Below are 16,058 nucleotides of genomic sequence, written 5' to 3'. Positions count from 1 at the left end.
GACACATTAGGCTGCAGCGAAGTTGTTTCATTTTGTCGAGATTGTTGTCAGTTTTGAATTTATTGTTTAACGGATTTGTGGTCAGTTCATCTTATTTTATATACATGTAGTATGGTTTCTTGATTAGAACGCATAGACACGTGAAGAGTAATGTCGTGTGTCAACTCAAATTCCGACATCCCAATACTTTTCTGCTATCAGAGATTGAAAAAAATCATAATTTGTAAGTCATTAAATCATAACAATTGTTAATTATTGGTGCAATTTAAGTGCGAGAAAAATGGATCATAATTTAACTCTATTTGCCACAATCTCGGGTGGCAATCTTGATGACAGCATGAGTATCAAATTCAAGTCTATATTGATGGACGCTTTATAATGATCGAGGCACATTGTTCAAATAGATGGCATCTCATCAATGCATGTTGAACACTTTTCTCAAACCAACATTTGAATAACTTGTTTGTATTGTTCGTTCAAAGTTAGTGTTTATATTTTGTGTATAAATACGATAAAATTGGAATTTTCGATATACGGTTTGAACTTTTAGAACACCTAACCACTGGAATGTTTAAATTTGAATGCAAAATTTTTAAATTATGAATGATTATAAGTAGTTAAATATTTAAATTTAATTATTAATTAATTAATAGTTAAAAATTTTAATAAATAAATTTTAAAAACTTTAAAAAATAATAAAGTGGATGCCATCCGCCGTTTCAGAATCAACCGGATTAGTTGATTATTTCGACTGTTGAGGTAATTTTCTTTGTTTAATCAGCTTTGTTGATTAATAATTACGACATCTTAAATTTTGGGTATCCGATTCATATCCAATTTAAATATATATATAAGATTGTATCTATCAGATGATATCAGACGGTATGATTTAAAATCACATGACTTGATTCAACGATACACCGTCTTGAATAATTACTCTTATGTTTTGAGTACGATATCTCGACATCCGTATATCCAATAAGTTTAAAACTTTACCAAATGCATTTTTCAATAAGTTTGATTATATCTAATGATTTGATTTGAATGTTGATGGCCTGATTAACCAATATTGTTCAACAATGTAAAATGATAATTACATCAATATAGTATTAACCATTTATAAATATATAAATTTATTGCAGATTGTAAACATATAATAATCTCAATTATAAAATATTTTTATGTATTTCAATTGCATTATTCTAAATAATGGATATTTTTTTTATAATTTTAAATTATTTAGTATGATTTTTTTTTCTATATTTTACTAATTATATTACTAATAAACTACTTAGTAGTTTATATTTATAACAATAAATTAAAATATCATATTATATTTTGGTATATTTATAACATGATATGTCAAAATTTGGTGATTCTCATGAATTAGTCTAATGATAATAATAATAGTAATTAATGATGATTGAATAATTTTAATTATTTTATTATATATGTATAATGAGGCTGTTTTGTACTTTGGTTTAAGAAATTCGTCTCTTAATTATTATTATTTTTTGTAGATAATGAGATCAACAACTTTTAAAAATAACTTATATTTATTTTTTTAATTAATATTAATAACTATACAAAATTCTTTGCAAGTATTTTAATAATTTAATGTATATATATTTTCTACTTTTACTAATTATTACAATTAGTAAAACAATTACTTATATTTATAACAATAAATTAAAATATTATATCATACTTTTAATATTTTTTAATAATTAAAATAATAATACTTAATATTATTTATTTATAACAATATAATTTTATTTTAAAAAAAAAAAACATTCCTTCTTCCTCTTCTCCCCCAATTTTAAAATCTAACCCTAACCCCAAATCCACCTACCAGTGCAACGAGAAACGGACCACAGACGGCAGAGAAGAATCAAACAAGGTGCCGGCAAAAATACGCGACAAGGAGGGGTGCGAAATCGCCGGAGACGGAACCAAAAGAGGTGGGTCTACTTGCCGGCGGATTACCACCATTCGACTCCTCTCTCCACGGCGAACATTTTGAGCCGTCAACCTTCTATTTTGGGAACTCCGCGACGAGCGACGTCTTCCTCTTCTAGCGCCTTCTTTTCTCATTTCCTCTGCCGTCTGAACTAATCTGAGGCCGTCGTCTGCAATAAGGAAGGCGACTGCTATGGTGTCGGCCAAGCACGAAGCGAACAGGTTTCCATTGCATCTCTTAAGGTCACTTGTTTGATTTATACGAACTTCAAACGAAGCCTGTACAAAGTTCGAAAACCTTGGATCTTTGGTTCCTCTGTATATTTGCCTTCATATGTGCGCCAAATTTTTGTCACCCATATTTTGCTCTTAAAATTATGGCTCTTAGGTTCTTCTGTAACCCCATATTTTTGCTGCTCTTCGATATTTTTCTGTTTTTGTTTTGAATTGAAGTTGACTCGAGCCCCAGCTCGCCAACCAAAAATGGTCGACCGTATACATATTATGAGTTCATTCGAAATATACTTTACGCATTTTTCCATGATTAATTAGTCATTTATGATCTGCCAAAAGCATCTGTAACACAGGTCTAATGCACCAGCTTTACGTGATGCTCCGTTTGTCTTTATATTGTTGTTGCATATTTCATTTGCCTTGATACATTTTTCTGAATATGAGCTATGCGTTTTAGTGATTTCTGAATTCATACTATAAGGTCTTCTGCTGTTACAAAGTTCAAGTTTGGCATGCTCGTGGAATTGACTGTTGCTGCTCCTCTCCTGGTTTGTGGAGGAGTCCATTTCCTGTAACTATGTCTTCTTCTGCGAGAGTTCTCTGCCCCCTCCAAAATTCTGCTCCAGCAGACGATTGGACTGTTGTCTTGCCGCGCCGAGGGAAGAGGAATTTTAGTTCTCACAAGTTTGTGATTCCAGAAAAACAAAAAGAAAAGCAACCTTGGGCTCCAATAGATGTTGAAACAGACACCAAAAGAGAATCAAACTTGATGCAAAAGATGCAGAATTATATACAGAAACTTGAGAATACTGAATTCTGTCTTTCTTTCTTCGACCAAATGCAAAGTCCTGAAATGACGAGTAGGTTTCTCAAGGCCTTGGGTTCAGAAGAAAAGGTGCAGATGGTGATATATGGTATTGGTAGCATTGAATCATTTGAACCCCCTCGATTGCAGCTCAGTCTTGCACTTTTGATGAAGAGGAAATTTGATTGGATTGGAGCAATAGAAATATTCGATCCGATAATTTCTTTGACTGAATTTAAGGTCTTGACATCTCTGGGTTGTTCCGTGCTATCCATCAATGAGCAAGGTCGCCGACGGGCGCTAAAACCTACAATGTTCTTCATGCCACATTGTGAGGCAGAGCTATATGACAATCTCTTGGAAGCAAATTGGAGGGTGGATCGACTGAAGCGGCTTTTATTGTTTGGGAATAGTTTTAGTGCGTACGAGCAGCATGTATCAATCTGCAAGAGTTTAGATCCATATCTTGTCTGTCAGGAGATTCACTGAAGAGTTTAGGGTCAATACCTTTTCTGATGATTCTTTTCGAGCCTTTCATGGTTCAAGTTGGCATTTTTTCAACCCTGTTACTGAGGCAGAATTGCATTTGGCAAATGACAGTTGAGTTTTTAGATTAAGACCTTGATTTATATGGTAGGCATAATTATACTCTTAGCCCATGTTTGCTTTGCCCCGATTGGTTCGTTTATCATGACTAATCACATGTTTGGTTAGTATTATTAGAGCCCGATATTAAAATCAGGCTCAGTTTTATTAATCACAGTGGTATTATGAATTAAGCCTGTTTTACCCTTGGAACCTCTCCTCTCTCTCTCCTCATCTCCACTTCTCTCCCCTCTTTCTCCCATTTTCTCTTTTTTCTCCCTACGACTTAATTCCTCCCAATTTCTTTCATTTTTCTCCGATTAAAATTTGACGAATAAAATAATAATTTAATTTATTAAATGAGACATCCTATATGCAATACATCAAACCAAACATCATATAATGCAAAATAGAATTAGTAATCATTTAATTTTTTATCACATCTAATCCTATCACGCTTAATTCTATTACACAAACCAAATAATTAGATTAAATGGGAGTCACTCTTGGCAGGCGATGGGTAGACGAAGGAATTTTTCTAATCCACCAAGCAAAAATATGGACACAAAGAACTTTTCCTTGTCCAGAATGGGGTGATAGCTGCCCACCTCAAGAGGTGTGTAGAATTATTAAGCCTCTTCAGTAAATAGTACTGGCCCATGGTTTTAATATTGAGCCCCCGACCCATAAAGTAAACAAACCATTAGTTTATATAAATAATCTTATTCAAGCTTGTCAGCCCAAGTAAACGGCCCTAATGGTATTGGTACCTACTCGACACTTTATTCTTTCATTCATTATTGACGAATATTGAATCTCTGTTAATTTGTATGATTTTGTAATTTTTTTAGCAAAAAAAAAAAAAAAAACAGTAAGGATAAAGTTGTATATCTACCTTATTGTCTAAGTGATACATAACTATGTTATATATTTGGGATATTGATAATTTTTTAAATAATAAAAAATATTTTTAATTATATCAAATTTTAAAAAAAATTGATATAATTTATTGAAATTAAAAAACAGTATATTTACAGCGGTGGTTTGGTAGTTTTTCAGTTTGTGGAGGGCATATTGCATTTATGAGAATGCCTTGGAGAATGGGGAAGTAAATGGGACCAATACGATTCTAAACAAATTCAGAAGAAATTCAAATTCAAATGTGAATAAAACAAAAAAATTGGTTGTCTTCATGCCTTGTTGTTTTTACATATTGATGGATAAGTTTTATTGCTCATATACAGTGTAATTGGATTACAAAAGTCATCACTTCACATCCCTTACCTCTCTTCAACGTTATAATCACACATTTGTGTTTTTTATCATCGATTTTTGGGTGAGGAAATAATTTGAATTTCTTGTATATGAATTTCATTTATTTAATACTCAAAAACCATTCAAATTAAATTTAATAAAGCCCTTGTAATGATCATTATAAGAAAATTGGTTCGAGAACAACTTCTTTTAAAAATACCAATCATTATTATTAAGAATTACACGTCATCTATACAAAGCAAGTTGCACTATTATTTGTCTCTTACTTCCCATTTCCCCTCATCCAACTAAATAAAATTGATGCGGGTTGTGGTCCGATCGATGCCCCTTTTATTCCTTTGTGTATTGGTCCAATTATTTTCCAATTCATTAGATACATTATTGCCCATTAATATATATAACTGCAATGCAACAATACAAGTAATTACATCAAAAAAGTAAGTGGCTGAAGAACACAAGATTTGAATAAGGAGAGATGGTGTCAGAAATTATATACGTTAAGTTAATTGACCATAAATTTAATTGATTGAATCAGCACCCATTATTTAATTCAAAACCACTCCAATATTATTATCATCATAAATATATCTTAAATGAACAGTTACTTGTTTTTGGTTTTTATGATGCGCAAATGATTGCTTTTGAATTCAGTGTTATTATAACTGCTAAACATTTTTTATGAATTAGGATGGGCAAACACTAGTAATTTTCAGAAATTTTAGTCCGAATTAGATTTGGTTGAATTATAATGCGCTTATCATAGGATTAATATACAATTAAAAGAGAGCGATCCAGCACGTAGTAAGTATAATATTGGTTCGATTCAACTAAATTTATTTTAAAATAAAATTTTCTTTCATAATTTACCAATTCGAAAAACTTCAGTTACTGTCCATAACACACTCAAACCACCTATTCTTGCTTGGATGAACAAGGAGTTATGATTTAAACTTTAAAACGAATATATTGCATGTATACCCATAATGTTATAAGTTCACCATTCTATGTCGATTGGGGTAGAGATCTTAGAGGTGTTTATAAAGGGGATATTTCTCCTCTATAATAATCAATTTTTCTGGAATCGATGTGAGTCTATGGATACTCGTACTAGAACCAGTACCCTACTTAGAAAAGGAATCCGTGTACAAGTGTCTAGAACGGCAAGGGGGAACCCACATAATAAAAGGGCGCGTGTAAATTAAGTATGAGATAATGTTACAAGTTCATCGACACATCGACTGGGAGAAAGGGTCTCGGGATTCTTCACAAGGGAGTATCTATCTTCTTGAGTATTTGATTTTTTAAAAATAAATGTAAGATTATGACAATTAAATAATATACTTTGGAACTAATACAATCTTAACGCATAACACGGGCAGTCGATGTGATATGACTTAATTCCTCTATCTATTATTCCTTACTACTTTGTCACGAAAGACAAAAAGAAAAAAGAAAAAATATTATATATATATATATATATATATATTGACGTTCTTTTTTGTTTTTAGTCTCTCTCTTCAATATGGTAATGCACCTTTTATCTTCCCAAGTTTTACGATTACAGAAAAATTATTGTTGGGATTTTACTTAATTAAATTTGAACTGATTACATGTCAATTATAATGCATTTATTATGTAATTGATATACAATTTAAAAAAAATGATACTTATTTTGTGATTTGATTGATTTAAGAAAACTAAGTTGGGGTAAAAATTTTCTATACATTACATTGAAGGCATGATAATAGCCGCATTTATTTATGAATTTTGGCCCTCCAATTCCCAAATGACACCGGAAAAGAGATGAGTAAGGACACTTCTAATTATTATCATTTATACCTTTATATAAATAAAAAAGTGTATTTTTTGTATTTTTAATTATTTTAATATGTCAATTTTTATTTATTTAATTATTCTATTGTTCTCATTTTTGTCTCTCTTTTCTCAACTTTCACGTCTCTTTTTTTTTCTTCTCATTTATTAAATAAATTTTCATAATTTTATTATATATTTTAATTATTTAATTAGGACACCTATTTTAAAAATAATGATGAATTTTTTAAAATATAAAAAGAAATGGAGTGGCACATACAGTGGTTAGGAATAAAAGTCAAAAGGGTGTGAGGGAGTGGCAATTGAATTTTTATAATATAATATGGAAATGTAATAACCAAACAGTCCCTAATTAAAACAAGTAGAGATAAAATATAGATAAAACAACAAATCCATTAATTCCACATGAAGGAAGGATGTATATATATATATAAATACTCTGAAACCCCCCCCCCAAACCCCACCCCCCAATACCCCCCCAACCCCGAAAGCATATACCCTACCCACCCCCACCCCCTCGGCCCCGCGTTGTCCCTGCGTGTTTTTCAATAGTCGGCATAAAGCGACACCATCTCTGCATTTCCTTCCAACTTTTTCAAAACCTCTCTTCCCTTCTGCTATTCATTTCTTTTTTTTCTCTCTCTAGAATTTCTTCCAATCCACGTCTCCGTTTTCAGCCAGGAATCAGCTCCGCCCCACCCACCTCCGCCGCCGCTTTGGATCTTTAAAACCCCGGTAAAGCCCCTTGCAAACCCCTCTAATTCTATCGATTCTTTGTTGTTTTTTTAATGGCCGATTGCAAGAATCAAGGAATGGAGTACCTGGATAAATCCCAAAAAGCCGACACCAAGAGCAGTACGTCGTCGATTTTCAATCGGTCGGTGACTTTCGGTTCTCCGTCTTCGGCGGCGGCGGCGGCGGCGGTGGAAGTTACCAATAAGCCCTTGTACAACCTCTATAGTACCCCGGCGTTCCAGCGCACCGGCTCAATCAAGAGTCTCTACAGCTCCCCCTTTGGCTCGATGGTTTCCGCCGGGAATTCGTTGAAGGGCAAGGTCAGAAAATTATGTTCGATTTTTGAATCCCCAAAACACCCCTCAAACCCTCCGAGTCCCCAACCTTCGCCCACATCCACAAAACCCCCGAAGCTGTTGTTGACAGCATCGGATTCTTCGAATTTCGTTTCCAAAAGTATCCCTTCTCCGGTTTCGGATTCTCCATTCCGGCTGCCCGGCACCGAGGACAGGGTCGTAATTTACTTCACCAGCCTCCGAGGAATACGGAGAACGTTTCAGGACTGCCACAGTATACGTATGATTTTTCGAGGGTTTCGTGTAAATCTTGATGAGAGGGATATTTCAATGGATATCGCCTATAAGAAAGAATTACAAAGAGTGTTGGGCGAAAATAATGTGAGCTTGCCTCAGGTGTTCATTAAGGGGAAATACATTGGGGGAGCCGATGTGGTAAAGCAGTTGCTTGAGGCTGGTGAGCTGGTGAGGCTGATCAAGGGTTTGCCTCTGCGACCGCCAAAGCCTTGTGATGCATGTGATGATATGAGGTTTATCCCATGCACAAATTGCAATGGAAGTCGCAAAGTGTTTGATGAGGAAGAGGAAAAGCCAATAAGGTGTACAGAGTGCAACGAAAATGGGCTGGTCCGGTGTCCGCTCTGCTGCTCATGAAGCAGCAAATGTGAGTGGGCTTTTAATTACTATTAGGAAAAAAATGTGTGTTGATATGATGCGCGATTATAGTTTTTTGGGTGTTGGAATGTTATGATTCACGATATATTTCCAGATGCCATGCTGAGGAAATCAGCTGTGTATATAGTAGTAGTTGTATTGTAAACTTAGGTGAATATCGGTTGTTCGCCTTGTTGGTTTGTAAAGCTCACTGCTTATATTTGGGTAGCCATGGTGCTGAGGTTTGCACTTATGGTTGATAAGCTGCATTATTTTTGCAGCTTATGATGGAATTTAACGATAACGATATTGTATTGATTAATAATGTTGATGACTTGACTGGACCTCTGGTTTTTGTCAAGAATGATCGATGCATCATCATCTACTTTCTTTTTCTCTTAGAGGACTCTGTGCCGTTATTGTTCTTAGATATGCGGTAATGTTACAATGATAATACATAAATGTGCGCGGTGTGTGTGTTTGGTTTTGATTAAACTTGTCAGGGGCAGCTTATTAGAATCTTCATCCACCCCGGTTTACTCATTGTTGGATATATATATTCCATGTGCTGATTGCAATCTTGCACTTGAAATTGTGTGCTTGAAGTCTGATACAGGGAAAACTGGACATGAACGGCGAATTGGTGAGATACGAAGGCATGCTTGAAATCTTGAATTATATCCTAGCTTATACTTGGTTGACTTGATGTTTTCTCTTGCTTTAGCTTCGTATGTGTTGCTTGCTTTACATCTAAATAAGAACGAACGATGCGATTTTTGAGTGCGATAAAAGTTGAGGATGTTTTGCGAGATTTTTCACCTATTGATGTTCAAATAATATTAAATATAAAAAATTAAGAAAAGTAATAATGATAATAAAAACAACATAGATCATCTTTCTTGCTTTTATTCATCACTTTGTTTAATTTGTTTGTATTGGTAATGGTGTAGTGTGTACCCTGGACGTCGTGTGTGCAAATTGTGGAAGAAGCTTCTCTCTCACCCCTCATTTCCATAATCTTTTATTTTATGTTCTGACTTTCCCTATTTTTTATTCTTATAATAAAATAAGCAAAAGGGACCACAGCCTTTTCTAGTTTTATAATCGAATTGGATTTTTTCTTCTAAATTTTGTTAAATATCTTATTTTAAGTTTTCTGAGGAAAGATTACTCTCTTAATTTTTTTTTATTAAGAAGAAACTTTTTCGCTGAGAATTATTTTAAAACAATTTACTTTTGAAATAAGAAAGTGAGTTGGGCAGAATTAAATCTTCAAAAATTATTGATATCATGTTGTGGAATTTAATAAATGTTTTGGTCTTTTACTTATATATTTCTAACGGTAAGGTTTTTTACTCAATTGCGTTTTCATGATGATGTCAATTTATTTGGCTGAAAATGCGATTACGCAATTCCAATAGCTCATAGCTCGGCTTTGCGCACATCGAAACGTAGGCACGTTTTTCTTTTCTTTCGATGCCCAATTTAACTAACTTGTGATATTTAATTGTAAAATTTGAAATGGATGGAATCTGAAATATGTGAAACAAGACTTGCACCACATTACAAGTGCTTCAATGTAGAAGACAAAGAGGAGCTACCTACATTGAAAGACACACTATTATATTTATCAAAAATTCCTCACTAAAAATATTTACCTTTTAACACTAAAGCAACTTTGACAAATTAATTTGGGGAGAAAATAGAGTTAGAGATTGTCTTTGTCCCCTACTATTAAAATAGAACGATATCTATTATTGAAATAGAATAACATTCCACACGTTTATAGAATTTGAATCCATGGCCTTGTAGTTATAGGGCCTCATCTACAATTGAGCTACGGCTCGCCGGCAGATCGTCTGTGTTCTTTGCTCATAGAATTAGGCTCATGCGTTTAGCCTCGCAATTTTTACTGGCTTTTTCTGTTCTAGAGGAATTGATACACTGGTAGAGGTGGTGTTAGCACAAAATAACATCAATAGACAGAATTTCCCAGCTCACTAACATTAGTTATCTGGTATCAATCCACAGAGCACAATTTTCCTGTACAGCAGCAAACAATTTGATGTTATACAGCAACATCAGATGCACAAATTCAGGTGGAAACGCCCATAAATTCTCCATCAACTAATCTAGATCACAGATGAACAAAAATGGCCTCAGGAAGAAAGAAGATAATAGGAACTGTACACAATATTTCTCGAGTTCAAAAACTTCTGCCACGCTATACGTGTCGTCTTGAATTGCAGTTTTGCTGGAGAAACCGGAAAGACTTACAGTTGCTTTCATCTTGGTTTCTTTTGCATGCTATTGAGCAAGAAGTAAGCATTCAAGCTCAATCTCCAACACTCCTCGTTCAACATTCTGCAACTTAATAGCGACTTCCTGTTTCACCCTACCATCTTCTAACGTGATAATACTACCCTTCACAAGCATGTTATCTTCGCTTGCTTGATGGCTTTCATGCTGCATTGGCTCACTATTCGAGGAGCTCTCCAAACCTTTTGCGGCAGAAAGCAGTGGTTGAATATCAATCTCTGCATCCCCCATAAAATCGTCCGTTGAGAAAGTATCCTTGTCATATACTAGCTGCCAAGATTAAGAAAAGTTCTACCCATGAAGTTTTATGTAAACATCGATAAATGGCATTATGATAGCAGCCATTAATCAGTATGCCACCAATTGTTTCAAGTGTTGCTAGATTCATTCTACTTTATTAGAGTTGCATACTGAGAATATTTTCATTGATCTTTATGCATGAAAAAGCATACCAACTTCAGGGGAGGAACACTATCTGGGATTGACAACATTAGCTTTTCGTTCCAAACTGGGTTGAGGTTGTTCTTTATCACCCGTGTCTTCGTTGACTGCAACAGGAAATATATGCTTCTTGTTAAAAGAAGAACGAAAGCTTAGATCACTTTTCTGAATTGAACATGGAGTTGATAAGAGGATTAGAGGAGAAGAGATTTACTTGATTTCCAAGTGAGAGGATGACATATGGGTCGCTAGACACCATATCTCGGACAGCTAGGTTGGTGCCTCTCAAAATGTTCACGGTAATTAATCCTACAAATTCGACCATACCTGCCTATACAAAGTAATTGGAAATTGACAACTTTAGCATAAAGATGAATGAGATATTGAAAACCACATTTTTGTAATAGCATAATAATTGAAAAAGATTTCAATTTCTTAAAACAAGCGCGTGTGTGATGATTCTCTAAGAATGCTCTTCCTTTTCTTGTCAATGAAAGAATCTAGAGAGAAAAAGAAAGAAATAAACGTTCTTGGTCGTTGTGTAATTTGCAACTGCGAATTAGAACTGCACTTTTTTCCATATATAAGCTCATTTCTTGCTATAACCATTACCATTGAGTGAGACTTCTTTGTTGACTTGTGTTCAGGTCTTCTCCAGCTGTAGCGAAATGCGTGCCCCAAACCATGGATGCGGCCACCTGGAAAGTATTTCTCATTGTGTTTCCTCTCAAGTGCAGATTCAGAATAAGAGCTTGAAGAACTGCAGTCGGAGGATGATGGTAATGGAAAGGGGCAAGCCAAGTGTAAAGTGCTGTTCATAAACTGATGCTGCTCATACTTTTTCCTGAGCACTCAAAAAAGTTATCTAATTCAGAAAAATAAATGCTAATCGTGGAAAGATCTCAGAGAATATGTTGTGATTTTAGTACCTTATGAAATCAGCACGCTCCTCTGCAGATGCATCTGGTTTTGGTTTAGTATAGTTCTCTGGAAGGTGAGATTCATATTTCAAGTTTACTGCATTATTTCCTCCCATTTCAATCAAAGCATCAACTTGCTCATTGGTCCATTCATCAAGGTTGACAGATACAACCTGCAATGTGGACATGGGAGAGATGATAAGTTTTCAGATAATATGAGCATGCATTCGTGCTGGCAGAGGAACTTGTGTTAACCGGATGCAATCAAGAAGGCTCAGAAAACAATATCATTAACGACCATGATCCAACATCACACATTTGTCCCATTCGTCATGAAAGATTAGAAATATCTGATTCAAAAAGTTAAGAAAAAAGTAACTATGTTAACAGTATCTCTAAAAAGAGTTTGCCGTTCTTTATAATACATTTGATAGAAAATGTTAAGAGATCACCAATTCCTATGATGTAATAAATGTTTGCGGAGGCTAAATTTAAAATGGACAAGAACATCCATTGTGTATATTATGCATTTCGCTAAACCTGAGGACTACATAGGATGGAAAAAATTAAATTAGGGTGCTTGAAGCTATAAAAATACAAGAAGACGACATTGTGGAACCTTTTATTTGGCAACACTTGTATCAACTCAACTCAACTCAACAACATTTTATAAATCTTGAGGGTCAAATTGATGGGTGATGAGTTCTGACCTTTGATATATGCACTCCAAGGCTTCTATGTATGCCAGAGCACTTTATGCAAATGAATGCTCCAATGTTTAAAGATCTGGTGACCACAGATTGAAATATAAGTTACAGAATCTCATTATAGAAAAGTATAACCGAAAAGCAGAAGGATCTCATTATAGGAAAATGTATAGGGGAAAGTAGCAAGAATGAGATAAGTGATAACTACATGACCTCACCAAAATAACTCGTAGAAGTTAAAGAAATCAGTTCTTTCATCTAAATTCATTGCTGGCAGAAATGAATAGGATTTCAATATCCAGAAAAACTAGATAGAACTATAAAATACAGATTGACGTTGAGTGTGCCATTATGGTCATACATTAGATTGAGACATCATATTTGGAAGACACAATAACCCCAAGGTTCCTCTCTCCGTGATTAGGTGCTCTCTCAGGGTAAGACTGCAAGCTCAGGGAAAAGCCAACAATACCTCATGCAAGGGCATACCTTCCCCCAGATATATGATGCTAAGATTGTGATGAGCATCTTGCATACAGATAGGCACAAGAGACTTGAGTGGTTCAGGGCAAATTTGTGAGGCTTCGACTCAAACAAAGAATACCTCATTTAGGACTTCTATTTGTGATGCATAAAGATAGGCCACATCAATTGGCGCCATCTCTAAGAACGATGCTTTCTCTCCTTGCTGAGGTTCTAGTTTGGGTCTTATAATATTGTATGTGTCACTATTATCCCATATTGGATGGAGATGAGGTAATTTGGGTGATATGTAAACCCCAAGGATCCTCTTACCTAAGAAAGTTCTTTCTAAAGACAAAACCATGAGGGCTGACCAAAGAGAATGATTCTCTGTCAAAACAGGAAAGTCGAGACGATATCACAGGTGAATCATAAAACTGAAAAGATCCCATCTGTAAATTTTCAGAGGATCTTAATACTATTGGAAATGGAGATACGACTTCATGGAACTTTCTACTCATATAACTTCAGCTAAATACTTCAGACTCTCCAGCACATTACGAAATATATAGGAACCGAATAAAATTGGTAAATAAGGGACTTACACCCATTTTGGATCTGGGGACCCACAATCGGCACAGAATCCGTTGCCAGCTTCAGATAACAGACTCTCCAGCCTCATTTCGGGACCTGACCCACAATAAGGGTAAGTAAAATCAGAATCTAGAAGTGGCATGCTGCCATTTTAACTTCTCAAGATTATCTTTTGGGAATAGAAGAAATTTGCACAAAAACAAACTTAAGCTCTTACATATAAATGGAGAGGAAAAAAGGGGTGCATTATTTATCACAAAATACTAGAATCAAATGGAAATTTAATACGCCAGTTTAGATTTCAAATGACAACGGCAGTAGTCATCAAGCACACATATATAGCTTTCTGTTCGGAGTGCATATAAAATGTCATCTCAGAGCCTTTATCTTTGTTATAATTTAAATGCTTTAGAGTATAACAAAGGCAAGTATGGTTCTGATTAGATATCATCCAATATTTCATTTCCTGACCTATAGTAAGAAGCATCTGGGACCACATATGCATTGGGAGAGGAAGAAGAAAGGACACTATTATGTGTTTCTTCGGGTGTAACTGTATCTCTCTCTTTCTACCAGTTCCACGTTGCATGTATACGATCATTACAATTTTCTCAAAGTGGACGTATTTACAGTTTATGTTGACCTTTGATGCATGCCAAGAGAAAACACACAACAAATAATGAAGAAACAACTATATTTCATCTGCTGTACAGAAATCAGTAAGGCAGGAAACAAGAAACTAGAAATTCACTTACTGCAAAAAAGATTTTGCCAGTTCCTGGGGCTGTCATCACAGTCTGAGGAGGTTTCCATATCTAGGAGTTCATAGAGACGAGAACGAGAACCAGACCCTGATTAAGTTGATGCACATGTATTCTGGTAATTAGGAAACTCATGTCGCCAATATATGGCATATAGTTCTATAAAGTATCTCCAAGAAACCGACGCAAGAATCAACCAAGCAAGAAAAGTGACTTCTGAATTCAGATGCAACTGAGAGATAAAAACATGTAATATTCAACAAGACCAACACTTCAAAACAGTTCCACTTAAGGAGTTAACATATTAGATAAAACAGACAATTTCACACAAAAGTTGATTAACATCTACGATTAGAAATGCAACAAGAGAAAAGGTTAGTTCAATAACTCCTGATGGAAGCCATTTACAGTTTCCATCATTCCCTTCCCTGAGATAACCAAATAACAATCTACTTCAAAGTTTTAGTCTAATAATCATGAAAGAAAATCATTCCACCAGAAAAGCACCAAAATAAACAATCAATTCAAGCACTGAAGAAATTCATTGTTAGCATTCATCACATCCCACATCTTCATCCCTATCACACTAAGCTTACCCATTCATGCATCCCTCATTAAAGACCAATTAAAGAAATCCAGAGAGCATAAGTTACTTTCACCACAGAAAAAAGAAAAACTACCTCGAGAATGCCCTGATTCCCCTTCCCTATTGCCTTGTTCAATAGACATTTCAGCACCAGAAATTCAGACCCAAATCAGGAAGCAACACTATGATCAAACAATTTTGTTGCTCCTTCTCTGCATTAATCCAAAAGAGCAACTTTATAAATCGACAGAAATTCAATCTTAGCAACATTCACCTCAAAATCGCCAAGAAACATTACACTAGAATGAAAAAAGGGAACGGAAAACGAAAATCTTACAATGATCAGAAGAAGATGGGCTGTTAATGAAGATTGGTGATGACATAAATTCCAGATTAAATCATTGGAAACTTGCACGCACGTCCACCATAAGTGTTTGCATGGATTAATTACATACACGAACGACAACTTGCTGAAAACCAATGAATTCAGGCAGATGAACAATATAGGTGACGAATTTGCAAATAAAAGAAGAAATATATGAGCCGATTGATCTTTGAAAATCGGGTTTTCGGTATTGTAAAAGGAAATTTGTAATTGTATATTTGTATTGTATTGGACGACAAAACAAAAAGCGAAGTGGTGGTGGATAATCCATGAAAAATCACAAGTGGGTCGCGAAAAGATCTTTTTTGGTGGTTGCCCGGTCTCTGACAAGTGAATACACTTGAGTCTTTCAAGCGAACGCGCACTTTAAGCGCGTGTTACTTATGCCCATTTTCAAGGTTATTTGCATACACCCCCCTTGATGTTTTAGTTTTTTATATCCACCTCCATTCAAATTCTAATATTTACAAATTACATCCGCTCTTACATTTTTTAATTAAAGATTCT

At 34.9% G+C, this 16,058-nt stretch overlaps 3 protein-coding genes across 5 annotated transcripts; 2 read left to right on the top strand and 1 right to left on the bottom strand.

The window, feature by feature from the left end:
* The first annotated feature begins 1,799 nt into the window (after nucleotides 1-1,799).
* On the top strand, nucleotides 1,800-3,615 carry LOC105169745 (protein SENSITIVITY TO RED LIGHT REDUCED 1-like). The gene is given in 3 exon segments (XM_088877551.1): nucleotides 1,800-2,202; nucleotides 2,675-3,456; nucleotides 3,458-3,615. Coding segments are annotated over 2 exon segments (831 nt in total). The 5' UTR covers nucleotides 1,800-2,202; nucleotides 2,675-2,770; the 3' UTR covers nucleotides 3,603-3,615.
* Nucleotides 3,616-7,260: 3,645 nt separating this feature from the next.
* LOC105169736 (uncharacterized) lies at nucleotides 7,261-8,777 on the top strand. The gene has a single exon (XM_011090233.3). The coding sequence runs from the start codon at nucleotides 7,480-7,482 to the stop codon at nucleotides 8,374-8,376; it is 897 nt and encodes a 298-aa protein (XP_011088535.2). The 5' UTR covers nucleotides 7,261-7,479; the 3' UTR covers nucleotides 8,377-8,777.
* Nucleotides 8,778-10,355: 1,578 nt separating this feature from the next.
* LOC105169704 (putative ADP-ribosylation factor GTPase-activating protein AGD11) lies at nucleotides 10,356-15,863 on the bottom strand. 3 transcript variants are annotated; one of them, XM_020692718.2, is made up of 10 exons: nucleotides 15,504-15,863; nucleotides 15,261-15,378; nucleotides 14,575-14,670; nucleotides 13,831-13,915; nucleotides 12,767-12,842; nucleotides 12,066-12,229; nucleotides 11,749-11,980; nucleotides 11,351-11,467; nucleotides 11,148-11,243; nucleotides 10,356-10,913 (listed from the first exon to the last, which is right to left on the bottom strand). In XM_020692718.2, the coding sequence occupies exons 2-10, from the start codon at nucleotides 15,307-15,309 to the stop codon at nucleotides 10,803-10,805; spliced, it is 1,026 nt and encodes a 341-aa protein (XP_020548377.1). In that variant the 5' UTR covers nucleotides 15,310-15,378; nucleotides 15,504-15,863; the 3' UTR covers nucleotides 10,356-10,802. The 3 variants fall into 3 exon arrangements, with proteins under 3 accessions (XP_020548377.1, XP_020548354.1, XP_011088498.1); XM_020692695.2 differs by having other exon boundaries at nucleotides 10,356-10,965; nucleotides 14,575-14,634; nucleotides 15,504-15,851; XM_011090196.3 differs by having other exon boundaries at nucleotides 10,356-10,965; nucleotides 15,504-15,848.
* Nucleotides 15,864-16,058: the final 195 nt, after the last annotated feature.

The sequence above is a fragment of the Sesamum indicum genome, linkage group LG1 (assembly GCF_026168435.1).
Source record: "Sesamum indicum cultivar Baizhima isolate 11 linkage group LG1, ASM2616843v1, whole genome shotgun sequence".
NCBI lineage: Eukaryota > Viridiplantae > Streptophyta > Magnoliopsida > Lamiales > Pedaliaceae > Sesamum > Sesamum indicum.
Note: the sequence above shows the minus strand (reverse complement) of the source record. Positions and strands in the feature narration are given on the sequence as shown.